The 26650-nt window shown below is 36.8% G+C and overlaps 4 protein-coding genes and 1 pseudogene across 6 annotated transcripts; 3 read left to right on the top strand and 2 right to left on the bottom strand.

Moving 5' to 3' along the window:
- Positions 1-1016: 1016 nt before the first annotated feature.
- On the bottom strand, positions 1017-4361 carry LOC111483228 (annotated as a pseudogene).
- On the top strand, positions 4112-9114 carry LOC111483282 (calcium/calmodulin-regulated receptor-like kinase 1). Of its 3 annotated transcripts, none has more exons than XM_023129451.1 (9): positions 4112-4257; positions 4423-4473; positions 5912-6277; positions 6669-6822; positions 7312-7438; positions 7840-7925; positions 8039-8110; positions 8280-8483; positions 8664-9114. In XM_023129451.1, the coding sequence occupies exons 3-9, from the start codon at positions 5964-5966 to the stop codon at positions 8988-8990; spliced, it is 1284 nt and encodes a 427-aa protein (XP_022985219.1). In that variant the 5' UTR covers positions 4112-4257; positions 4423-4473; positions 5912-5963; the 3' UTR covers positions 8991-9114. The 3 variants fall into 3 exon arrangements, with proteins under 3 accessions (XP_022985219.1, XP_022985218.1, XP_022985220.1); XM_023129450.1 differs by having other exon boundaries at positions 4405-4473; XM_023129452.1 differs by lacking the exons at positions 4112-4257; positions 4423-4473 and adding an exon at positions 4485-4620.
- A 590-nt stretch (positions 9115-9704) lies between these two features.
- On the top strand, positions 9705-12364 carry LOC111483309 (50S ribosomal protein L24, chloroplastic). Its single transcript, XM_023129499.1, has 4 exons — positions 9705-9937; positions 10706-10744; positions 11424-11654; positions 11977-12364. The coding sequence occupies exons 1-4, from the start codon at positions 9833-9835 to the stop codon at positions 12175-12177; spliced, it is 576 nt and encodes a 191-aa protein (XP_022985267.1). The 5' UTR covers positions 9705-9832; the 3' UTR covers positions 12178-12364.
- A 10345-nt stretch (positions 12365-22709) lies between these two features.
- Positions 22710-24728, top strand: LOC111483297 (putative anthocyanidin reductase). The gene is made up of 6 exons (XM_023129478.1): positions 22710-22883; positions 23386-23553; positions 23632-23849; positions 23920-24079; positions 24235-24442; positions 24520-24728. Exons 1-6 carry the CDS (start codon positions 22742-22744, stop codon positions 24668-24670), a joined length of 1047 nt encoding a protein of 348 aa, XP_022985246.1. The 5' UTR covers positions 22710-22741; the 3' UTR covers positions 24671-24728.
- A 107-nt stretch (positions 24729-24835) lies between these two features.
- LOC111483283 lies at positions 24836-26602 on the bottom strand. Its single transcript, XM_023129454.1, has 2 exons — positions 25817-26602; positions 24836-25745 (listed from the first exon to the last, which is right to left on the bottom strand). The coding sequence occupies exons 1-2, from the start codon at positions 26457-26459 to the stop codon at positions 25111-25113; spliced, it is 1278 nt and encodes a 425-aa protein (XP_022985222.1). The 5' UTR covers positions 26460-26602; the 3' UTR covers positions 24836-25110.
- Between the last annotated feature and the right edge of the window lie 48 nt (positions 26603-26650).

The raw sequence follows: 26650 nt of genomic DNA, 5'->3' as shown, positions 1-26650 counted from the left end.
ATGAGGGGCATGACACTACGGGGTTTCGCCGACCTCCGAACATCACTATAGATTAATGCTTGACTGGAGAGTCCAAGGGGTGTGCGAGTGCCCTAAAGATTCACACTTGCATGTGTAGGTCGTGTGTAGAAAAGTACTAATTGGCTGCTTTATCTCTAACTCTAGGATGTAGATATGGTTTAGCGTGCGCTGAACTTGCGTGAGTAGTCGTCATTGATCATCACAGATCTTGAGTAGCTCATGCTCGATGGAAATGTAGCAGTCGACCTTATCGATTTGACCCAGACTCACAAGGTTAGCCTTAAGCCTCGGGATGAAGTAGACGTCGGTCAGCTTGCAGTGCTCGCCACCCTTGTCGACGAACAAGATGGTGTCGTGCCCTTTGATCTCGATGATGGAGTCATCGCCGAACTTCACCGTCCCGCGAATCTCCGAGTCAAGCTCAAAGAATGCAGACCTGGCCCCGGTCATATGGTTTGTTGCCCTTGTGTTGAGAACCCATCGCCAGTGCTCGTGCTGCTCCCCTCTCTCGCCGATCTGAGCAAACACTCCCTCCTCCTTCAACTGAATCAGCTCCCCATCCGATGCCTTTGCTACGCCCAGCTGTAGCTCTTCTTTGGGACCTATCGAACCTTCATCTACAAGGCTCATCGAAGCAGCTACGCCATTGATTCCTTTCGTGGATTTGGATTTGGAATTGGGGACGTCGGATAAGACCAATGCGCTCACCATGAAAAGAGTTAGCCCTTCCTTCTCGGATTGGGCCACATGGGCCTTCTCCTTCTTCCTGAACTTGCTCCATCAATTCTTGCTCAGGTAGCCTTTCTTCCTGCAGTTCGAGCACCGGATTGGCCTGCGCTATTAGCTGACTCCTTCTTCTGCTCCCCTTCTTTCTCGCGCGCGCGCATGCGAGATTTCCACTACTTCTTGCCGCCTTTTCTGCCGGAGGACCCGTTGCTCTCGCTGAAGTTGTCGCAAAGCTTCAGGCGTGCAAGTGTTCACAACTCTGCAAATGTTCACAACTTCATAAGAATAGGCATTGGAACATCAATTGGATGAAGACATGCTTCATTTATGTCCTTCCATGCATTAACCACTTGTTTATGAAGTTCAACACAAGCTTATTCCTCTGAACAACCATATTGATGCATTTTACTTTAAAAAATTTAATTTTGTTTGTACTGCTTTCCAAGGATAGAAAACCATATATACCTTGTGGGAAATGAAGTCATCCATGAGTCGAGCAATTATTATTGCAGCTTTAATAACTTTAGGTCTTCTAGAAAGCCATTCAATTACCTCATTCGTTATTATGTCACCCATGCCTATGAAATGTTTACAATCAAGGAATATCCTGAGCTATGCAATACCCATTCTCTGTACTCTTTCAATTTTGGTTTGTAATTTTTGTTTAACCATTTAGCTTCTTCAAAGTAGGATCTAGCTAGCTTTTTTATCTGTAAATATAAACCAAAATGATAACTCTTATTTATATGTATAAAACAGAAGGAAAGAAGATAGAGGAGGGAGACAAAGAAAGCTTACTTCTTCTTTGGTGGTATGAATGTGAACGAACTTTCATCCTTACCTATTTCATTGCTGATTTCTTTATAAAGATTTAACATTGCTATATATAAAAGTTTCATGTACTTCGGGAGTATATCAACTATGCTTCTATTCCATTTGAAAATTCAAAAACATTATTGTTCATATGATTCTCGTATATAAATTTTGAAAGAAAAAAGTGTTTTGTATTACTCTTCTCTCCAAATTTGAAATTAATAGTATTAAAATTCTATCCAAATTTGAAATATTAAAAAGACAAAATTTCAAAAATATTTTCTTCTATTTCTCAACTTTAGAAATTTGTATGGTATATTTAAAGGGTATGCTATATGTAAACAATAAATTTCTTAGTTATCTATAGGAGTGAATTCAAATGACCTTTGAATTGCTCGAGTGAAAAATTGGAGTTCTTCAAATGTTTCATATGCATCATACGTCTCATCTAAAATTGAAGAAATAGCTATTATTTTAGTTAATATTTTTCTTTCGACATTAAACTGCAGTTCAAAGTATGCACTCAATGTCACAAACTAGCACTCAACAATTCTATCTCTTGCATCAGAGAAATTTGTTTGAATATTCAAATCTTTCTACCACCTACAAAATATAAAATATGTAAATAAGAAGAAATAACATATAATTTAAAATAAATAGTAGGAATGAACCTAAAAATGTAACTTTATAGGTTAAATATGAAATTGCATACACAAATAAATATAAACATGGTGAGTTCCTTCCCCTCATTTTGATGAAGTTTATGTTGAAATTCAGTTTTGAAAAAGTAAGCAAAGTTTGAGAATGGAAAGGACCTTATTAATACATTGATATGTACTCTCTTGCCTTTAATCTTGGAAGGGCTTTTCTTAGTGGCTATTTCAAAGCACGGCCAACTTGAGCAACAAATTTGGGGTTGAGTCTTCTCCGTGCACCCTCATATGTGAAATGACGATTATTTCGATTAATATTTTTCTTTCGGCATTGAACTGCAGTTCAAAGTATACATCCAGTCTAATACACTACTTATTTTTATTTCCTTACCGGACAAGATTCATGTTTTTCATTAAAAAAAGACGAAAAAGAAAGCTACGTAGAATAATTATATATAGAAAAACAACCAATTTAGAGACAATTCTTCAATGTTCTACAAAGTTATCACCATGCAATTTTAATTCTTTCATGACCTACTATATTATCACTTACTAATTATCCAGTGGGGTAAAATTCACCGATCGCCTATCAAATTGTCACCTAAAAAAAATAAACGACAAGTCTAAGTCAACCATGGCCTACCAAATTGCTACCAATTTGTCACATTTAAAACTATTAATTAAAATGTGGCTAAAAAGAATTATGCATTACTACTCTTTTTTTTTTTATAATTATTAAAAAATTTTGTTTTTAATTCTTAAAATAAAACTCATAAATCACTATTTTGGCTTATTGATTTGTTTGTCTTATCCTCTATTAACCCATATTTTCATAATTTTAAAAAAAAAAAAAAATTTATAATCTTTTTTTTTTTTTTTTTTTTTTTAAATTGGACTAAAAAGTTGAATTATTAGAAGTTTAAATTATTTTATACAAAAATAGTGAGTCAATTCCTCGAGTAGAATTCTAATTTATGATGTTGGACTCTTTAGATAGAATTAAATTTTAGAAAGCAGCGTTAAGCTAGCATTAAAGGGTCGTAGTAGGTTCGACCTAGGTCAACTAAGTAACCCTACCATCATTTGGTTATAATTGTGTGCTGAATGATGACACGTGACTGTGGCTTTGCATGTGTCATATGTCCATATATGCAAACTGTTATGAAATGATATGTATATGAGATGTTAAGTGAATGTTATATTGTATGTAATAAATTGATATGTTTATGCTATAATATGTTGAAGACATGCTCAAGTTATGTTATTTGACTGTTATGATAAATGATATGTATGATATGTACATGATGTGAACGGTTATGTGCAAGGACATGACAATATTATGATATGACATATGTGTAAGATAAATGATATATGATATGATTGACAAACAAAATTACGAATTGACATGAAATACAGCACCGATACATGCATAGAAGATATGATAAAAATGATATGATATGAAGGAAGACGCTAGCAGGGGGTTGTATATGATAATTAAAATGAAAAAATGTTAGAATCTCATGCATTATTATGTGTTCATGCATCGGGGTACCCCTTCTTCTTCGCGATAATACGGACGCGTACGTTACGAGAGGCAGGAAAACAATCCTTATGTTCTGCATATGAGTATATGGATATTTTTTTGACATAGTGGTCATAATAGATGTATTTTGAATTTTTTTTAAATTGAAAGGTATTAATAAAACTTGTTTAACGAAATTCCGTCCAAAACCTACTTTTTTTTCTTTAACCTAAATATATTAATGGAATTTTTAAAAATTAAAAAAAAATAAGACAAATTAAAAAAATTTAGGAGTATTATTAGTTAAAATAAACAATAATTAAAAAAATATATATTATTATTGTATGAATTTCAAGTTCAAAGCAGGTTAAGTTGATCAGCTTGACGGCTTGACCACAAATGGCGTGTTCCGTTTCAAACAAAAACGATGGCGTTGGCGACCGCCGGTCCCCATCTCAGTGCTTCTGAATTCTAATGTTTCCTTTTGCATTTTCTTTCTAAAATTGTTCCGAATATGGAGCTGTAAGTACAGATTGTATCGCTGCACTTTGATTACTTTTCTTTTTTTTTGTTTTTTCTTTCTCTTGTTCACATTCTTCGAATCTCCAGGAAACAATACCTTCCATATTTTCATATTCATCTCGCTTCTCTGTTAACTCTTCATTTCAGTTTCCGTTTTTGTTGTAGAATGACCCCCGCCGTGCCGATTTTGGATTTTAATGATCGTCTTTTCGCTAGGTACACTTGAATTTAAATCCTGCTGTGGCATAGAATGTTTCTTCATCTCTTTGTTTCATTTACTTGTCGATTATGCCTCAACTGCCGTGGTTTTTGTGTTTATAATCTGATGCTGTGGGGAGTCTTCTGCTTCATATGGATTCTGCGGTAGGTTTTTGAATGAACAGAGTAAAATTGCTAGGGAGTAGGGGAAGGAGAATTGAATGAAGTTTACTTACACGAATGCTTGCTTTTGGCTTTATTTCGTGTTATTAGAACTATCGTGTTGTTGATCCTTTACGAGTCCGATTATGAGTCTGATTTTCGTAGTGTTTATGAGAGACTATAGCAGCGTAGGCTACAGTAAAGCTCTAAATGATTTGCTGGATTTTGGTAACGTTATTCTTGAGGCGATTTGTCGCATCAGACTAAAAAGTTTGCTAATGTTTACTGGTAGAGAATAGGGTTCGATTATTCTTAGCTGTAGAAAAAGCTTAGTCAAATTTGAATAGTATATAGTTATTTGTCCAGCGTCCTGATCCATATACGCTAAATTTATTTGTAATGCTTGCTTTCGGCTTTATTTTGTGTTATTAGAACTATCGTGTTCTCAGATCCTTTATGAGTCTGATTTTTGTAGTGTTAATGAGAGGCTATAGCAGGGTAGGCTACAGTAAAATGTTGCTAGATTTTAGTTCTGTTATTCTTGTAAAGACGATTTTCGCATCAGACTGAGGAGTTTGTTAATGTCTACTGGTAGAGAATAGCGATCGATTATTTGGAAAGTATATAGTTATTTGTTCAGCGTCTTGATCCATTTAAGCTAAATTTATTTGCAATGATAATTTTCTGAATATAAATCTCACGAAAGCTAATTTGTAGTGAATAGTTGCCCAGCGTCTTAAACTATTTAAGCTAAATTTATTTGCAAGGGTGATTTTCTGATTATAAATCCCACGAATGGTAATTTTTAGCGAATTAGTTATTTTCCCAGCATCATGATCCATTTAAGCTAAATTTATTTGCAACGGTGATCTTCTGAATATAAATCTCACGAACGCTTATTTGTAGCGATGGAGTTGGATTGGAGGAGTTTTATTGTTTTATGAGTATTTGGCCGCAAGATATCATGCTTATCTAATGTTGATTGGTACCGGGAAGAAAGAAAGTGAGATCTTCTGCTGGAGGGCGAGAGAAAGTCTATATGATATTTACCTGTCTGGCTCCTTTGGGATGTTTTTTTTTTTTTTACATTTTTCTTGAGAATAATACTTGTCTGCTGGAATTTTATCGATTTCTTGCATATTTTTAATCATCTTGTTGACTTCACTAATGGCTGTCGATGGGGAAGAATAAAGAATGGTCCTCTTGATTTTTAACATCATTTGTTATTTATTCCCGTAAAATGTAAATGATGCGTTGAGCAGATTAGTTAAAGGGCTCTAAATCCATTTTGCAGTTGAGGGAGGTTTTGACAGCTGAATAAGAACTTGAGGAGCACCAAAGAGGAGATGAAAGAGGGGTCAACAGGGTTGGCTATTGGAATTTCGATAGGAGTGGTGATTGGAGCTCTTTTGGCGATTCTTGCTCTATTCTGCTTTAGATATCATAGGAAGCGGTTGCAGATTGGTAAAAGCAGTTCCAGGACAGCAGCAAATGTTCCCATTCGAACAAATGGAGCTGATTCTTGTACTATTCTATCAGACTCCGGAGTGGGTCCAGAATCACCAGTGAAGTTCAGCCGAAATGGCATATCCTCATGGCTTGACAGATTCAAGAGAAGCAGTGTGATCTCGGCATCTGGGATGCCTGAATATTCTGTAAAGTCTTCTTGTGCAACTCATCCCTACCATTTAGTGTGTATGAGATCCTGTCATATTTCTATGACGTACATGCCTTGATATTATGATTCAACTGAATAAAATATTCGATGTAGAGAGAAAAAGATGATCCCTATTTTAGTATGTCTTCACTTTCTACCGGTACTCTGGTTGCAGAAACTCTCCCAATACCTTCTTTAGATTTCATGGCTCTCTATCGATTAGTAGTAAAAAAATTTCAATTTCTAAATTTTCTTTTCTTCACCTCCACTTAAGGCTAAGGGCGCTAAGAGACTACTATCGTCTGAGAAAGAAGGAAGATGTAACTGTAATTTGATAGTTGTGATGAAAATGTAATTTAATTTGTTATTAAACGTAGTTTGTGATACGATGCAGGGATCTGCAAAAGGCAACCGGCAATTTTACAAGTGTAATAGGACAAGGGGCATTTGGTTCCGTTTATAAAGCTACTTTGCCATCTGGTGAGACTGTTGCTGTGAAAGTGCTCGCAACCAATTCTAAACAAGGAGAAAAAGAATTCCAGACAGAGGTAAAGATGGTGAATCATTAATTTGGGCTTCATATATAGAATATGTTACAAGATGCACAATTTCATAAAAAGCTTGTTTCCTTCAGCTGTTCCTCAAACTTTAACGAGCAAATATCCATTGCTAAAAAATATGCCTGGTTTGCTACTCCAAGGTTATGTCTTTATAGTTCTTTTTCCCTATTTCCATTGCTCCACTTCCGGACCTAATTTTGATGATTACCTGTTGTCATCAAAGAAGATAAAAAGAGAAAAAATGTAATGAGCAAAGGATGAAACGGTTTTAAACTTACTCTAGAAATCAGATCTTTAATTTAGAGTTCGGAAATAAAATAAAATAATTTCGTATAACATTTAGCTCGACCAATATTCTTGCTGTTTTTTATTTCTTAGAAGCTTTATTCTTTTCCATGTATTTTTCTTCTAATTGACAAACTCACGTATTCTATGTTTACTGTATCAATAACTGTTATTTCCCTGTGGATCATTCAGGTGATGTTATTGGGAAGATTGCATCATAGAAACCTCGTGAATATGGTTGGATACTGTGCTGAAAGAGGCGAACATATGCTTGTGTATGTCTACATGAGTAAAGGCAGCCTAGCTTCTCACTTGTATAGTAAGCTGACTATATTACCTCTTGATCTGTGAAAGGAACAGTTTCAGAGATTGACTATGTAATGCCCCAGATCCACCGCTAGCAGATATTGCCCTCTTTAGGTTTTTCCTTTCGGGCTTCCCCTCAAGGCTTTAAAACGCGTCTGTTAGGGGAAGGTTTCCACACCCTTATAAATGGTGGTTTGTTCTCCTCCCCAACCAATATTGGACATCACAGACTAGAAACTTTCTTTTGTCACTATCAATGAATCTAATTATTGTTGTCATCATCTAATCTCGATGTTCACGTTGATGTATAGTATTAGCTTCTTAAATTTGAAGAGAAAATTATTGTATGGTAATTGTGCACAAGCTCCTTATAATTTCTACAATAGAGAATGACTTTCTTTTGTTTCTGTATAGGTGATCAGAATGGACTACTGAGTTGGTATATGAGAGTTTGTTTAGCTTTAGATGTAGCAAGGGGTTTGGAGTATCTCCATGATGGGGTAATTTTTTTGTATACTCGATAATCAGGCAAATAATCAGCACATTAACGTTTTGAAAATTCGTGCATGGCTGAATGCTATTGATGTTAATGATGCTTCAAATTTTACTTCAGGCAGTTCCTCCAGTAATTCACCGGGATATCAAATCAGCCAACATTTTGTTGGATCAGTCCATGAGAGCAAGGGTATGCCCTTTCTGCTTGTTTCAAGTGTCTCTGCAATAAGACTCGGAAGGGAACTTGTTATTGTTTTCATCTAAATTCTGTTGCTTTAATGTAGATCAAGGATTTTCCAAGACAATGTTTTATAAATAATCAAGTTCGCTTGCATCCGAGTTAATATAATGATAAGCAGGTTGCTGATTTTGGGCTTTCAAGAGAAGAGATGGTAGACAGTCGAGCAGCTAACATCAGAGGAACTTTTGGATATCTCGATCCTGAATACGTATCTTCGAGGGCTTTCAACGAGAAAAGCGATGTTTATAGCTTCGGAGTATTACTTTTTGAGATTATAGCTGGCAGAAATCCTCAACAGGGCCTTATGGAATATCTTGAGCTTGTAAGATATCTCTCTCACTCTCTCTCTCTCTCTCTGTGAATGCATTAGCAGCTCTACTCTGTGAAGTTCCTACCGTTTTGAGTACTTTCCTTCACAACTTTGTTTGCGTAAGCCCTTTTTTGGCACTAGTAACTCACAGCCTTCGTCTAAAAACACACAATTTTCTATGATGATGATTAGGCTGCTATGAATTCTGATGGTAAAGTTGGGTGGGAAGAACTTGTTGATTCCCGTCTCGACAGAAATTTCGATGTTCAAGAGCTGAACGAAGTTGCAGCTCTTGCATACAAATGCGTTAACCATGTCCAGAAAAAGCGACCTTCAATGAGAGACAATGTACAAGTTTTGTCCCGAATCCTAAAACAAAGGAAGAACAACAGACGTAACCTAAATACGGAGTCAACAACAACGGATGAAGTCGCCATTGATATTGATCAACTACACCTGAATCATGTGAAGTATAGAAAATGGTTCTTGGTTCATTTCTTTTATTCTTCTTTATATTGACAGTGCTTTTCTCAACATACCAAGAAAGAAAATTAGCCGAAGTTAACAAGAATGTAATATAGTTATTATTTTTTTTTTAATTCCTTTTGATGTTTGTTAATTGAGGCATCGCCAATGAAAGTAGAAGAAATTTTTTTTTGTTCATTACTTTTTCTGCTGCTATCATTTTTTCGAATGAACAAAAGACTTGATACAATCGAATTTAACCTCAATTTAGATTTTTATACGATAATTTAAGTAAGATGAACGATTTAATTTGATACTAATTGCAACATATTCAGTAAATGAGATACTAAACGGTCATGATTGTTAAAAAAAAGATCAAATTACAACAAAAATCATAAATCAATCTTAAAAAACTTATATATTATGCTCATAAATTTTGTACTACACATTGAACAACAATGACAATACATTCTTAATAAAATTTCAACATTTAATGTAAAAAATTACAAATTTTATCAAATAATAAATTCCAATTAAAAATAAATCAAAGTATAAATTTTGTTTTTTTTTTTTTTATTATAATTTTAATTTAAGTAACATTAACTTTTTAATAAAAATAAATAAATTTGAATTAGACTAATTTTAGACCATTGATAAATTAAATTAATTTTCGAATAATTGATTTAAACTCAAAAATAGATGGGGTTAGGGTTAGGCGTGTCGACTGGATTGTGGTATGGGTGTATGTACGGTGAATGAATTTTACTCTAGATTCGGTAATACGGCGCCGTTTAAAAGCGCAACGGCATCTTCTTCTATCCGTGCAGTCTGCGGTTGCATTATCCATTTGTAAAGCTCCCCCAATACTTCTCTCAGACGAGTCTGCGGCAGAAACAATGGCAGCCATGGTCTCGCTTCAGAGCTCCATGACCGCTCTTTCGCTCTCTTCCAGTTCCTTTCTTGGCCAGCGCCTTCAGCCGTCCACTATTTTCGCTGCGCCCGTACAATTTCTACTCTCCCTTTCGATTCTAATTGCTTTCTCATTCTCCTTCATTTTACGCGGTTTTCTCTTCTTTTTGCCTCTCAATTTTATTCTTCTGTGCAATTATGCTTCAAAATGTATTGCTGGTCCCCTGGTTCGGTGAACTGTCGACTGAAATTTAGCCGGTAGATGAACTTCTTAGCTCTATAAATCGTTTTTGCCTGTGATTTTTTAGTTTTAATTTTGCTCTGTAACTTATTTGTTCATCTTGACATCTGAGCTGTGTCCTGCATCACCAACATGGAAACGTCGAGCGTTTCTTTTCTAGTTGTACATTTTCCCTTTCTGTTTGGAAATGATGATGATTTGATTTCTTGATTCTGATTTCTCTCCTGAAATTAGATCTTCAGTGTCATCAGGCAACCATTGCCTGAGCTTCTCATTCATAAATCTTTTGTTTTCCCCTCTTGTTTTGGTTGTCTTAACAGACATTTAGCATTTTGATATTATTTGGTATACTATCTGTAAGTAGCCGTATATAAATCCAAGTACATTTGCACTGCGTTCCAAAGAAGTATTTGGACAAAAAATAGATCAAACTTCAAAGTTTCTGTCAAATTTTTCCCCCAAACCTTGGTAATTAAAGAATACTTCCCAGATGTTCTGTGGCTTTCAAGCTAACAAATTTTATCAGTTATTGTTTATATTTGAGCTTGTTTTGCATTATATCGTGTTGAAGTAATTGGTAGGATGGTTTGTCTCTAAGCATCTCTTGATTAACTTGCAGGTAACATCGAAAGAGAAGCCATGTCTCATAGTAATGAAGGTTAGTATTCTTGCCTTTTCATGATTTCGTCCTTTCAACACGCTTAAATTTAATAGAAGATCAAGTATGTTTACCATGAGTATATCTGGGGGAAAAAACGAGACGTGAAACAGGAATATGTTGAATGGTAGACTTGCTGAGAGAATGATATGCATACTGCTACCTTGTGATATTATAAATGTATTGTGATCTAACCCTTTTGAAGTCCCTTTTAATAACCGTCATTTAATACAGGTTTAACCAATTTTCCATCAAAGATGTTAATTTAGAATACACTAGATGCAATTTTCGCAATTTGATGAAGCACTATCAAATGCTTCTTTGATATAGGAAGTTTTTTTTCACCATAAAAAGTCACTGTTTTTATAGTTAAAAGTACCTCCAAACATTCTATTAGATAGTGCTTCACTCAAAAATATCATTTCCAAAAGTCTCTCCAAATCCACCCAAGTATCAATGGTAGGTTTTATAATGATTCTATAATTGTTCTTATGGCTAATGGTTCTTTTCAGCAATGGTCATCTAAATCTTCTCTCTTCTAAATGAACTCTGCCACAAAAGTAATTAGAATGATATGCTCGGTGTTTCAGTTCTTGCATTTCTCGTTGGAATGGGATCAAAGTCTACTGTTTTCCCCATATATTTACCTATTTTTGCATTTTCTTTTCCTTATTGGCAGCTCAAAAGATGGGAACGGAAGGAGTGTAAGCCAAACAGCCTTCCTGTATTACACAAAATGCATGTCAGGGTTGGAGACACAGTGAAAGTTATAGCTGGCCGTGATAAGGGAAAAATTGGAGAAATCACAAAAATTTTCAAACATAATAGCAAGGTGACAGTGAAAGAAATAAATTTGAAGACAAAGCATGTAAAGAGCAGAGAGGAGGAAGAAAAAGGACAGATTATTAAGGTTTGTGTCTGTTCTTTGTAACAAATTCAAATCATCAACTATTGTCTATACAAAATGAAAATTTATGAATGGTCAGTTTTTCATCAACCCAGAAACTTTTAGACCCTCCAAGAAATTGAAGTCCGTTTGGTGGTGTGGTTTATTTTTCATTTCCTCCGTCCGTTTGGTGGTGTGGTTTATTTTTCATTTCCTCCGTCCGTTTGGTGGTGTGATTCTATATTTGATTGTTTCTTCATTGTCTCATGTTTAACAGATTAGTTTCACCGCGTAGTCTAATTTCTTGTTATGAACTTACATACCTCTTGGTGCTCTGATATTTCAGGTCGAAGCACCCATCCACAGCTCCAATGTGATGCTTTACTCGAAAGAAAAGGATGTAGCAAGCCGGGTCGGTCACAAGACCCTTGAAAATGGAAAACGAGTACGATATCTCATAAAAACTGGGGAAATAATTGACAGCACTGACAATTGGAAGAAACTCAAGGAGGAGAAGAGCAAAACTGAAGTGGCTACTACTGCTTAAGAGTCCTCTTTCAACTGTACGTATCACTGATGTAGTTATGTATCTCAAAGGGTATTTCAGTAGCCCATATTCCTATTTCAGCAAACATTTTTGTTGCGGTCTGTTGTTCATTGATGCCTAATAGTTGAGATATTGATTTGGTTGTTCATTGTTTATCTATAATTTATAACATATTCCCTTGGTTGAATTGTTGGAATCTCGCTAATACATATTCAACTCTAAATTTTTAGTAGGTTGATATGAGAGGGATTTTGCACATATTTTATGAGGAAAGTCAGGGCTGATTTAGACCGAAAAGTTGGAACTCCGATGAACGTCAAGAACCTCTTTTTTTTTTTTTTTTAAGTTTTAGTTTTTGACGATAATATAGACTCGATTATTTCTTGTTGTGATTGACTACAAATTATGTGAAAATACCTTAGTAAAGATGGATTAAAAAGTCTACCGTTGTCGTTAAGAAACTAAATTAATTCGAATTATGTAGAGAAAGTTATGAACAAAGAAGAGAAACTGATCAAAAAACTAGTTTAGAAATCTTGAAATTTTGACGATTGAGTCTAATGCGCAGGTGACAACACGCGAGAGAGAGATTTCATAAACTTTGGAGCTCCTAACACATAAAAACTATCTTAGTTAGGCATGCGTCATCCATGTAAATAACCTGTGATGTCCTACATCGTTTGGGGAGGAGAATGTCCTACATCGTTTGGGGAGGAGAATGAAACACCTTTTATAAGGATGGGGAAACCTCTCCGTACCTTTTTATAAGGGTGGGGAAACCTCTCCGTACCTTTTTATAAGGGTGTAGAAACCTCTCCATAGGAGACGCATTTTAAAGTCTTGAGAGGAGTAGACGCATTTTTAAAGTCTTGAGGGGAGTAGACGCATTTTAAGTCTTGAGGGGAAGCTTGAAAGGGAAAACACAAGGAGGACAATATTTGTTAGCGATAAACTTGGGCCGTTACAAATGTTGTACTATGTTATGGTAAAATTACTATTATGCCCCTAAGTTGAGGTTTTCGAGAACCATGTTGTTTTATGTATTAAACAAGGCTAGAAAGAAAATATGCATGACAAGAATAAGATTCAGGCAATATGGATAATGTGGTGTGCATGATGTAAGAAATTACAAAAATGTCTCTATGAGATTTGTGATGAATGATGTTTTACATGCTTTCTGTTGTGTTGGAAAGGAGTATGAGCTATTGTGACCTATGCTCCAAGTAATTGACGGATGTTATCTCTTTGTTGAGCTTGTTTTCTTGTACGTGTGCATGATACAAGTATGTGTTAGCTCTATTCCAAATGTTCCTCTATATCCTCAAGCATCCTTAGTGATATCAATTTCCTCTCAACATTAGAAACATCCTCACATTCCGTTGGCGTTCTACTGATCCGTCCTTTAATATTAGTGAAACGGACCAGATTACAACAACTTTACGAGCATTGGTCTTTCCCATGTTGAACATTTCTCCATCTCCATCTTTAATGATATCAAGAACTGCATGGTTCTTGGCTTGCCTAGCTACTTTCATTCTTGAAATTCAAGAACAGATGTTTGATTGAAAAATTGATGGCTGTGATACCAATGCTCGAGTGCAATTAAATGTGTCGGGCAAATAGTAATGATTAATACACAGATAGAGACATCCAACAAAACCCTCTCGAAATAAAGAAACAAAATTGTTAATGTTGAAGAAGACATGAGAGAGATCATGCGAAGACACGAGAAGAAGAAGAAGAAGAAAACAAAGAAAGTACAATTATTTCAGCAATTAAATTGGTTGAATTGGAAGGGTGGAAGGTGCATTTGGAAGTGGGGTTGGTAGGTTTGGGGCCGGCTGGTTACATACGCCTGATGGCTTTCCAATTCTGGTGGTGCAGTTGCAGACATCATTCAATATAATTACAGCAAGCAGCCATATATTATATATATACCTGCCACACGCAGCTAACACAAACACTGAAATCACGCCATGTGAATTCCAATAACAACAAAAATGTTAAATCACTTTGTTTTTGTTCTCACAAGAAGTCAAACCAAAACAACCGTACATGTGATGCCAAAAACAAAATAATAATCATAATAAATGGAATTTTTTTAAAAAAACCTAACTATACAAGCCACATTTTCCCTCCACCGATCTTTTTTAGCTGGATCTCATTACACTTTGGCTTGTTACGTATTGCCGTTATTCACATAGTTTTAAGTGCATCTACTAGGGAGAGGTTTTCATACCCTTATAAGAATGTTTCGTTTCACTCACCAACCAATATGGGATCTCACAATCCACCCTCTAGAGGCCTTAGTGTCCTTGCTGGCACACAGCTCGATGTCTGGCTCCAATACAATTTGTAAAAGTCCAAGCTCATTGCTAGCAATTATTGCCCGCTTCGATCCATTACGTATTTTCATCAGCCTCACGGTTTTAAAATTCATATACGAGGAAGAGGTTTCCACACCCTTGAAAACGAATGTTTTGTTTCCCTCTCTAACCAATGAGTGATCTCACAATCTAAAGTTTTGAAAATTCAACAAATATGGAAAAATCGAATGCGCAAGTGTCAACACGTGAGAGAGATGTCAAGAATTTTTGAGCTGCAGGTAAAGCTATCTCGGAAAGGCATGCGTCATCCAAGTAAGTAATCACAAAGATTTCAGGTAAGTAATACTTGTAGGGATCGCTAGGACATATAAGCAAGCAAGCAAGTATTTCTTACTTGGGTGGTAACAAAATTCATGTTAAAGACGTCGAAAGGGTGTTTTTGGATGAGTATGAATTGTATGTATGTTATGGTAAAATTACCGTTATGTCCTTATGTTGAGATTTCCGAGAAACATATGTTATATATTATGCTTAGCTAGAAAGAGAATATGCATCGCTAAAATACGAGTTGGCCAATGTGGATGAGTACGTTATGTATGATGTAAGAAATCACAAAAATGTCCTTATGATGAGATTCATGATGATATTGTTTTATATGTTTTTCGTTGTGCTAGAAAGAAGGATGGACTATTTTGATCTGTGCTTCGGGTGTTTGATGGATGTTATTTCCCCATTAAACTTGTTTACTTGTATGTATGCATGATATAGTATTTGTTAGCTTCATGTGTGTATTCCATGTAGAGCGTGTTTATCCGCACAAAACTAGGACGTTAGAATTAGGATGGCTAGACAATGATCTAGGTTAAGCGGTCTCTAATAGACTGAGCACCTTATGATCGTGAGCAACGACAAGATTCTAGACTCTAATGCTCCTAGATAAAGAAAGACTCGAGGAGTCAAAGCATAGCAACCTGGAGCCATAAGCCCACGTTCAACCACATAGCTGCCCTAAGAATCCAATAGACCTTCTCAGCTCCCAGATATGACCAAGGCGAAATTTAAATTATGGATTAAGTGCTTAGGTGATCAATAGGTATCTGCCTAACAAAGCATAAATGAGAGAACTCAGTTTACACGTTGACCTAAGTCAAAACGTTTCTAGTAGACCCAGTAACCTAGAATTGCGAGCGGCGATCAAAGGTCTAAATTTGAGTGCACCTAGGGACTTGGATTAGCCCCAAGGAGCTAACTTCAAGTATTCCAAAAACGAGACATGAGATTTAAACCGCCTAGAAGCCCCTAAGAACCTAGTAAACCTCCACAAAAACCAAGGATGACCAAGGTAGTTCTTCAGGCTAATAGTAGTGTGACGGTGAATTCAAACCCTCCACTACCTTTTCCACTCTGGTAATGATCTAGGCTCAAGGTGGTTAGGGTAGTGTGAGATTCAGCTTCGTGGAATGGCCAGTGATCTCTTGAATAGAGCAACTGTGTTGTAAACCCTTCCTTGAGAGAGGAGCATAGGACCACGTTGGATAGCCCAATAGTTGGTCAGGACATGGGGATCGCATCCCCAAACTTAGGTTACTCTATGATCCTTAGAGATGGGTCAACCAACTGCCTTTGGATGATGTCAGACTAAAAATCACCATAATGTCTCATCATAATTTTATGAGGTCTCGCCTCAATTAAGATCACCGATCATTCATTGCGTAAGCAAAGTAAGCTTCCAAGGTCAAAGATCAAAAAGATTGTAGCAACTCAACAAGACAAAGGTAACCTCCATACCATTAGTAGTTGATACGTTATCAATAGAGCTTCCACTTTCCTTTCCACTTCAGTACCAATACCGTCGAGCCAGGCCTAGGGCTGTTAGGGTTGTGTGACCAATAGTTTAGTTGAATTGTCTTGCACAGTGTCATAGTTGTACTTCTTCAATCGTTCAACGTCTTGATCTTGGCACGCTCACAACAAGCCTTAAGGGGGAACTCAAGCCCCATTCACATTTTTTGTCTGGCTTTGTGCCTTCACGAATTATCATTGAGGTTTGTCTTCACCAACCAAACACAACTTGTGCAGAATCCAAGCTTGTTCGGCCACACACGCCGCTCATGCGTGGATGTTCAATCGTGTGCAACAACATGACTCATGGATCGTGATGTGATCCCATGTCTCGGGACAGCTTGACCATCTTGGCTTGCCTAAACACATTCGTTGGGAACTAATCCATGTGTCAATCATCTCATTGGGATATTCCAAACATCCATCCATATAGGTTCTCTTGTGCATCAGACTCTTCCGAGTCCATGTTAAACCATTTGTGGCATTCGTTTCAGATTGCGGGTGCATAATCCAACCTTCGACACATGGGCTAGGCGTGATACCAGACCATTCGTTTAGTCTGGTACTGTCCTTGAAAGATCCTTTATAAAGAAAGATGCTCGAGATGCTCGTCTCATGATGCTTATGTCATAGGGTAGCTCACTTAGGCCACAGGGTTCATGGGTGATGGAGAGCCAACAACATGTCTCTTCCTAAGGTACATTTTGAGGCATTTTCAATGCTTCTTACATAGATGTCATGGCGAACAGTCATATGGTGTCATGGAGTATCCGTTCGGTGTTCGGTTGACACTAAATTTGGTGAGCATTTATATTTCATATGAACAAACTTGACTACAGAACCGCATGTCCAAATTTCCTTTAGAAAACTGACTTTTGAGGTTAAGGTCTTGGGTTCTACCCAACCCTTCAACAAGCCTATCTTTGACACTTGTGTCTACTCGTGGCCCTTGTCTTGCTTATGCCTCATCTTCTCTTCAATGTCCACTCTGTGTGATGCGTTAGATGATGCATCGTCCTCCTCGGTTGCATCGTAGCACTCATCTAGGACCTTTTGTGCCAGATGGGGCACAACTTGAGAGCGTCGCTTCTCTTGTCATAACGTGAGGGTCATAACTTGCTCTCTTCCTAGTTAAATTATGACACAACATATCCATCCTGAGAGGGGACATAGAATTATGTGGTAGTCTTAGTAACTGGTAAGCATAAGGGGTCGCTCCCCCAACCTTAGGTGACTCGATGGTCCTGTGGGTAGGGTTTGCTAGCTAACCTCCCATGGATGATGAGAGCAAATTAGCACACATCACGTTGTCACTGCCATAGAAAGAGTTTTATGAGGTAGCACCTCGAACCAAGACACTGATTACGTACTGCTTAGGTAGAGCAAGCTACCTAAGTATAAGAACAAAAAAAGTAGTTCACCCCAAAGATGAGATTTGTCACCTAGAAGACTTGTGACACTAGAAATTGGTCCGTGAGCAATTAAAGCACTGCTTGAAACTTCGAGGCACCCTAGATTCTCAAGTAGCACGAGAGACTAGGCCTGAACTTTCTAGAGTTTAGAGTAAATCCCATGGATATATACTCGTCCCTTTCCTTTTTCTTTTTCAGGTGTTTGCAAGCTGTCGTTTGAGGGCGAAGAGCGTTCCAGAGTTCTGCAGTCACAGTAAGGGTCATTCCAGAGTGTTAGTCTGTCTTTGTGTGAATCTATTGTATTTATTTTGCATTTGTATCTCAAACTCATTTTTTTCCTTTTGTAATAAATTCAAGCAACACCATCTTATAATTGGATTCTATTTTTATTTAACTTTGGTGTTGTCTTTATTTTGATTTAAATTTTAGCGAAATTTCATCTTATATTTATGTTAATTTTATTTTTATTTGACTTCACCTTCGTCTTTTTAATCACGGTATGAGTTTTGAAGCCTAAACAATTGGGTCGTGACAGATTGGTATTAAAGCAGTTAGGTTATAGGTTATGTAGACTTTTTATTAGGATAGAGAGTAGTACACCTCTGTGACTCAGCTGGACGACTTGTCTCACCACGACCAAGTATGTAGTCTAACCCTGTTTAGTGGTTAAGGATATGTTGTAAGACTTGTAAGAAACTAATGTTAGTCTTGAGTTACATGGTAGTTATGATTATATCTCAGAGCGTTAAATAGGGAACGTTAACTCTATATATCAATGTTGGATCTAAGCTATAGTGTTTTGATATAGTGATGAGGTCGTGAGGGGTCATGTGATAGTAGACTGGTCTTAGGATGATAGAGAGGTGACGTCACAAAGTGCGTGACGTCCAACCCATAGAGATGGGCATGAGATATCTTAAGGCCCCATAAAAGATGAGGTACCTATAACCTAGCCTCCCGTAACCATAACTCTGGATGTCAAGTATACCTCTATTGAGACCACGTAGTAGGCTTAGAAAGAATAGAGCATGCCTCAATACAGACTACATAATAGGCCCAGACAATATAGTTCATTCAGGCAAAGGCGACACCAGAAATTAAGCACCCCTCAAGCAGACCATTACCTCAAGTGAGTTTTGGTTAAGTTGGCCGGTCATTATAAAAGATTCAACAACCTTGAGAGAGAAGTTATGAAGGTCATGGCTGTAGGGTTTTGATTGGAGTCTTAAGAGCTAAGTTCAAGTTTATGGACTTCTAGGAGCATGATGTGTGCATTCGGGCACTTGTGAGCTACTGGGTGAAAGATCGATCAATAGATGACAAGTTGCTTTGGATTTCAGTGGGGAGGTCCAAGCCCAGTAATAACATGTGGATATCAGGATTGTGTGACCGTGTTATAAGTTCTCAAGAATGGACAAGCATGTTCACCGAGACAAGGATGTGAAACCATCAATGTAGACCAATGAAACTTGGAGTGAGGGCAAAGGAAAAAAGGGTCAAGTTGTGGGCACACCTACACTGACTATGTAGGAGAAGAACCCGATATCATGATAATAAGAACCTACCCTCGACTAGGTTATCTAGATTATCAAAAGTAGAATATCTAGATTATCAAAAGTAGAATTCCAATTCCACACACGAATGTGATGATCGTACTTGTTAAGCATGCTAAAATAGAGGCAGAGCCTCTAAACAACGTGATTCTGGAGATTAAATTATGAGTCTTCATTGAGAAAAATATATATTCCCTTGGACATTGAATGTTATAGAATGTGGTCTAGTGAAACATTTTAAATACAGAACAATTTGTAGTTAGTCTAGACATGATCAGTTGTAAGTTCCCTCACTTTGACAATGGAAAAGGTTTGTTCAAATGTTTCGAATTGAACTCAAGCAATTCATGCGAGCACAACTCATACTTGCAATGAATTGTGAGAAGAGCTTGCGAAAGTTAAGGAAATTGCTAGCCTCAGTCATAATATAAAGATGTGCGGGATGATATATGATTGTTAATAAAGTTTAATGATGCTATGAAGGATAACTAATTAGATTACTAATACAACTAAAAAATTAAGCATCCTACCTCATATTTACTAAAAGAACATGAGATTGTTTGCCTCTCCTTAAGTTGGATGACCTGACTCATGACGTGGAGTCCTTACAAGTAGACGATGGCCCAAATTAGGAGAAAAAGACCAATAAAAAATTAGCCTGGGAAGCGGAGGTCTTCTATACTAGGAAAGTGGTCTTTACAAAACTATCAAGGGAAAGAAACTATGTGAAAACACAGGGAATAGATGAGGGAGAATACCTCGAATAATTTCAAGATTAAGATACTTTCGAAGACAAAAGATTATTTTAGATGTGTATGATGTAATAATACAAAAATTTGAAGAAAGGGGAGGGAAATTGTCCCACATTGCTTAAGTTGAGAAGTGGGGAGTTGACCAACACTATAAAAGGGAGGTTCCTCACCTCATTTTATCATCCTACTTGAACAAAGCCAATGAGATAATACACTTTGTGACAGCTCAAGACCAGCATTTTGACTGATCCGGCTTGGGTTTGATATGTTCAAACGTTTTCCTACTTTTTCTAACTTGATATGTTCAAACCTTTTCCTACTTTTTCTAACTCTTTGAAAGCATTTAAGGTTAGTATGACTATCTTTTTTTTTTAAATTATGAGGCAAATCCCATAGGAAAATGATAATTTATAACTGTGGAACTCTTTAGTAGAATTAAATTTCAGAGAGTAACATTAAGCTAGCATCAAGGGGTTGTAGTAGCTTCGACCTAGACCAATCAAGTAAGTCCTTACTATCAGCATGGTTAGAAGTTGATGTTTGGATGATGACACGTGCTTCGTGGTTCTGCACGTGGCATATGCTTGATATGTGTGAAATGTTTATGAAATGATATAACTATGATATGTTTATGAAATGATATAACTATGATATGTTTATGAAATAATATGACATTGATGTGTTTATGAAAGGATATGAAAATGATATGTTTGTGATATAATATGACGATGATACGGTATGTTAATATTATGACGAGTGTTATGATGTGATAGGTTGATGATATGATATATGTTATGGTGTAACACGTTTGACAATATAATACATGTTGTGACATGTTTTATGAAATGATACATGTATGATATAATATGATATGTTGAAGGACATGTTATGTGCATGACATGACATAAGACGATGTATGATATGAATGATATAGTTGTTCAACTCCGATACATGTCTTAAAGACTGTGGAAAATGATATGATAGGAAGGAAAATGGAAGGAGTTGTTTTACATGATTTAATAAATCAAAATGTTCGGACCTCATGCATCATTGTATGTTACATGCATTAGAGAACTTCTCCTTTCACATGGTACGAACGCATATGTTACGAGACAGGAAAGCGATCATTATGTTTATCATAATGCTGCAATGGTTACTATTTCTACTGGGTGTCTAGCAACAACACCAGAGAATACTAGCCCGCCCAGCTAGCCCAATCCAGGATAGGGGCCCAGGGGGTGTGCAAACTGACTGATGGGTCCATATTCACACGTGTGTCCGTGTGTAGAATAGTAAATATACATCCAATTATCCGCTTAGGATAGTGACCTAAGGGAATAAAAATTGACTGATGGGTCCATATTCACACGTGTGATCGTGTGTAGAATAATACATCCAATTACCCGCTTAAGATAGTGGCCTAAGGGAATAAAAATTTAAATGATAGCTCATTCATTATTGTATGTGTTTGAATCTAACCCCAATAGTAGGGTAAGTTACCAAGTATTTCTTAAAATACTAGAAGTCTAAAGTACTCAAACCACGTGTTACTTTTATTTTTTTCAGGTAAAGGTAAGACTCTCCTGCATAACTGACCGCGGCATTGCAACTTTAAAGATCATGACACATGCATAGGGTAGTTGATTTCATAGACTATAGGTTAGTACCCTTAATTTAGAATTCCTAGATCGTTTGGAATTAAACCATAGAAAAGAAATTTGTGTGTTAATGTCATGAGTAGAGTAACCCTTTCTTAACTAAACTGGTACATTTTCAAGATTCCTCTTATTTGATGCAATCTTGATTTATTTATATGTTCCTCCGTCTACTCAACGTCTCAAAAAGAATCGTTTTTATCAAGTAGTATCATTTTTTTCCTCTACATTTTCAATTTCATCAAATTCCTATTGGAAAAGATTTGGTTGCTACTTTTATCTTTAGTTATTGAATATCATATCACTAATATGATTAGATAATATGATATTAAGCAAGATTCTTTGTTTTGACATGATATTTTAGGGTTAAAGATTTTATTTTATTTATTTTTGTTAAATTTAACATTTGTAACAGAGTCATGCCCTAAACTTAATCGTGATAATAAAATTCTTAAATATCGAACAAAGAAAGAAATCGAGACTCAATTAAGAGTAGATTAAGAGGAGGTTATTCAAGAGCTCCATAAGCCTCCGGAGGCTTATAGTATACTTTGTTCAAATGGAGGATTGTTGAGGATAGTTGGGGAGAGTTTTACATGGGCTAATGTAGGGAATGATCTTAGGTTTATGAGTAAATAAATATATATCTATTGGTATGATAGGAAGGCTTTTGGGAAAGGCCAATGCAAAGTCACTAGAGCTTAAGCTCAAAGTAGATAATATCATGTCACAAAGTCGTGATTCCTAATAATTATGAGCTAAATTAAGTTAAATTAAAAAAAAAAAAAAAAAATTGTACAAGGGAACCAGTTTGGATGTCCAAAGTTAAATTAATAAAGCAGTTTCCCCACTGGGGAGTTTGTCTGTTGTACAGTATTTTATATTTTTAGAGAGGGAAGGCATACGTTTTGTGTGGGTTTGTTTGTTGGAGCTTTTATGGAATCTGCATCCCAATAAATAAATAAAAAGAAAAGGGGTTTGGGTTTGGGTTTGGGTTTGGGTTTGGGCGGAGAAAGCAGAGAGATGGAAGAAGCAGTATCAGGAGGAGGAAGGGGAAGTCCAACAACATACTGCGTCACTGGTGCCACAGGCTTCATCGGCTCTTCCTTGGTTAACCTTCTTCTTCAAAATGGGTATAAGGTCCATGCTACTCTTCGACACCCAGGTTTGTCACCTTCTTTTCTTTTTCTCTGAATCTTAGAAAATTTGTTGTAAATCTCCAAACTTCAACAGACTGTAATACATGCTAGAACTTTCAATTTTAGAAACAATTCATGTAATATATACACATCCATCACCAACAAAATTGAAATCTTTTCTTGAATTCATCAAATTTTCAAGTTTACTTGAGTGGTTTCCAACTTTATTGAAAATTTTGATCATAGAAAAAAAAAAAAAAAGTTGTAGTGATCATCAAATTAATGCCAAATTTTGATCTATAAATAAAGAAGATCGATTCTTCGTTCACATATTATATGATATAGAAGATGATGAAGTTTTTGATCCGGTCAATTTGAACCATGAAATCTTAGTTTTAGGTCAGGTATTGAGTGCATTATATTTAAATGTTTAAGATGTTATATTTTTTTTTTATTAAAATGTTAAACGTTAAATTTTTAGGTGTTTTTAAGTACTTAATAAAAAAAATTTATCATCAAATGGTGCAGCAAAGTCTTTAAAGCTATTATCTTTATGGACGAACACGGAACGTTTACAACTGTTCAAAGCCGATCTACGAGAAGAAGGAAGCTTTGATGAAGCCATAAAAGGCTGTGATGGTGTATTTCATGTTGCTGCTTCAATGACTTTTAACGTTGATCAACAAGACAATATTGGTAAGCTCTTTTAATATAAGAAGATGAGATGATTGAATGAAGCAATGACTTGTGTTTTCCTCTCAAAAACTTTTGAAGAGGAATATGTTCAAACAAATGTGATCAACCCGGAAGTTAAGGGGACCATCAACGTGTTTAAGTCATGCATGAAATCTAGATCAGTGAAGCGAGTCGTTCTCACGTCGACGATTAGTACGCTCACTGGTAAAGATGTAGATGGAAAACGAAGGCGTTTTGTTGATGAATCATGCCAAACTTTTGTAGATCAAGTTTGGAAGAACAAACCAAGTGGCTGGGTAAGTGACGTATCATCATTTGGCTAATTTGAAACTCTACTCTAACTCTAATTCTCTTTGGTTGTTATAGGTGTATGCACTTTCAAAGCGTCTAAGTGAGGACGCAGCATTCAAATTTGCATCTGAAAATGGCATTGATATTGTTTCAGTAATTACAAGCACGGTTTCTGGTCCATTCTTGACTTCCAATGTCCCATCCAGCGTTCAAGTTCTTATGGCGCCAATAACAAGTAAAATTCTTTCTATATTTTTTTTCTTCATTTAACTGCATAACTAAACTAGTCAAAATATATTTGTTATAAGTATTGATAAAATATTAAATTTATTATAACATGGTATCACATAAGTAAGCGAAATGAAATGATGAACCTAATCAATTCTATAGGAGATCCCAACTTCCTTAGAATAGTATCAACAGTGAACGAAAGAATAGGATCAGTTGCAGTGGTTCATACCAGAGATATATGTAGAGCTCACATCTTCCTAATGGAGCACACGAAGGCTAAAGGTCGATATCTATGCTGTGTCGGAAGCTATACATTGTTAGAGTTGACCAAACGACTATCACGACACTGTGATGTGAAGTTGGAAAGGTAGTATTTGATTCGAGCAGCAAAATTGGATGTCGGGATGTAGGGAAATTGACATGGTTTTGTTGTTTGTTGCGCAGATGTGTTGATGAGAAGCAAAATTGGATGCGTTCTGAGGTTGGAAACAAGAAATTGAAAGATTTGGGGTTTGAGTTTGAGCATGGAATAGATGATATAATAAAGGACACAATTAGTGCTTGTGTTGAATGTGGCTTTATATCTCTTACTTAGAAGCAATTTGGGTTTTGTATGGCTTACCATGAATGACATTTTCTTTGGCCCAACTTCCGACAATGGACTTAGGTTAAATTGGACTTTGGGCTAAGTCATGTTAAACCCAATTGATCAAATACAGAAGACGTGTTTTAAGATCATGAAACAGGATGAGAAAACCTCTCCAAACTAAACTAAAATATTTATTAGGGTGCAGTTTGCATCTTGAATTGAGAGAGAGAGAGAAAGGGACCCTGGGCTTCTCGCATATAGCCCTTTTGCACCAAACCTATAGGCTGTTCTGGACGGAGACATGCAACAAAGACAGCCTCAAATATGCTTCCGCCACCAACAATATGACACAGACACTGACACGGATACACCTGAAACGCCCTCCTTCTCTCCTCTCATCATTTTGAATTTTGAATTTTCTACTAAAATTCCCGCAATAATTTGCTTCATGCTTTGCAAATTACCACAAAACATGGAAGCAAAGCTCTAGGATTCAACAAATAAAGCTCTTCTATATTTGAATGCAACCCAACTTTCCCTGCCAATGAATCAAACCCCGTTTGTCCAGCCATTTCCTGTATGTTCTCCAATGGCTTATGAACTCTCCCTGCAATCACCCTGCATACAATCATCGCCTTCCTCGTTATCGCCTCGTCCTGTCCCGACACCTCGATCGAGTTGAATGCTCTTGCGCTCGTAGAAGTTGTGAACACGCCTATCCCTTCTTTCATCTCTGTCTTTGCTGAGAACCCATTACGTATAATTCTGCACACACAGCATTTCTCCGATATGCAGAGGCTGGAGGAGCCATTGAGGCCAAGCGAGCACGCGACTGTCGTGCCGTAGAATCGCAGCAGCTCGTTCCCGTCTGCAATGCACCGTGGGTGCTTCTTTGGGAGTTTGCTGGCTTTCATTTTGACTGTTTCACGATACTCCTCGAATCGGGCTAGTGTTCGTTGCATATTGTGAACTTTCACCACTCTTTCTATTCTACCACTTTGATTCTCTGATTTTAACCAGCTTGTTCTGCATATTATCTCCACGATTTTCCTTGATGAATCTCCTTCCACAAGCTCTGTTACTGCAAATTTTATGAGTTTTAGATTTAAAACAAATACCCAGAAAATTGAATTCAGAATTTTTGTTTCATACCAGCATGATTAGAAAGATGATGTGCTTCAGCGAAATCCCATTTGTTGAACTGCTCGCCACATTTATGGCAAGTAACCGTCGAACAGAACCCATTCCCAATATCCTCTGTTTCCAAAGAGACTCTGTTCCTCACTCCGCCGCCGCCAGCGCAGCCGCCAGATTTATGAGAGCTTCCAAATCCGTCTCTTAATGGGAACTTTCTCGAAGAAGGCCTCAACGGGTAGCCACCGGGGCCGGGTGTGCCTGGAGTCAGAGTGCCGACGAAGGTGGAAGCGGTGTTAGCACCGGCGTGAGGATCGGCGGCAGGCACATCATGGGGGAAACCAGTATGGAAACCGGTGATTTTGAGCTCGCATCTTGAGTTGTTGAGAATGACTTGGTGGGTTATTGGGTTGAGAAAGTCGCTGCTGCCAATGGATCTTGGACTGCAACTTGGGGGCTTGTCGAAATGCCTCTTGCTGGTGCCGCCATGGATGACATCTTTGAGATTTGCTATGGACCTTGAACAGCCTGATCTTCCTCCTCCCCCTGTTTTTCTTGTCAAAATTGAACCCAAATTCTTCCTGGTTTTTGGGTCATGGACTTCTGATGGGTCTGATTTGCAGTACAAAGATTTCTTCAAGGACAACCAAACTGTTGGCATTTCTTCAAAGATCACTATTCTCTTGAGCTACAAGGAAGAGAGTTTTTTTTTGTTTTTTTTTTTCTTTTTTGGGCATTTTGTGGGGAGAATTTGGAGGGGATGAGGGAAATTCAACGCAAATTCCTGGATCTCTTTTGTTTTCATTTATGATGATAGGCTCGTTTTTTAAAAAGTTTTTTTTTTTTTTTTTT

The sequence above is a fragment of the Cucurbita maxima genome, unplaced genomic scaffold, assembly GCF_002738345.1.
Source record: "Cucurbita maxima cultivar Rimu unplaced genomic scaffold, Cmax_1.0 Cma_Scf00008, whole genome shotgun sequence".
Taxonomy (NCBI): domain Eukaryota; kingdom Viridiplantae; phylum Streptophyta; class Magnoliopsida; order Cucurbitales; family Cucurbitaceae; genus Cucurbita; species Cucurbita maxima.
The sequence above is the reverse complement of the archived record's forward strand: the minus strand, read 5'-3'. Positions and strand labels throughout refer to the sequence as shown.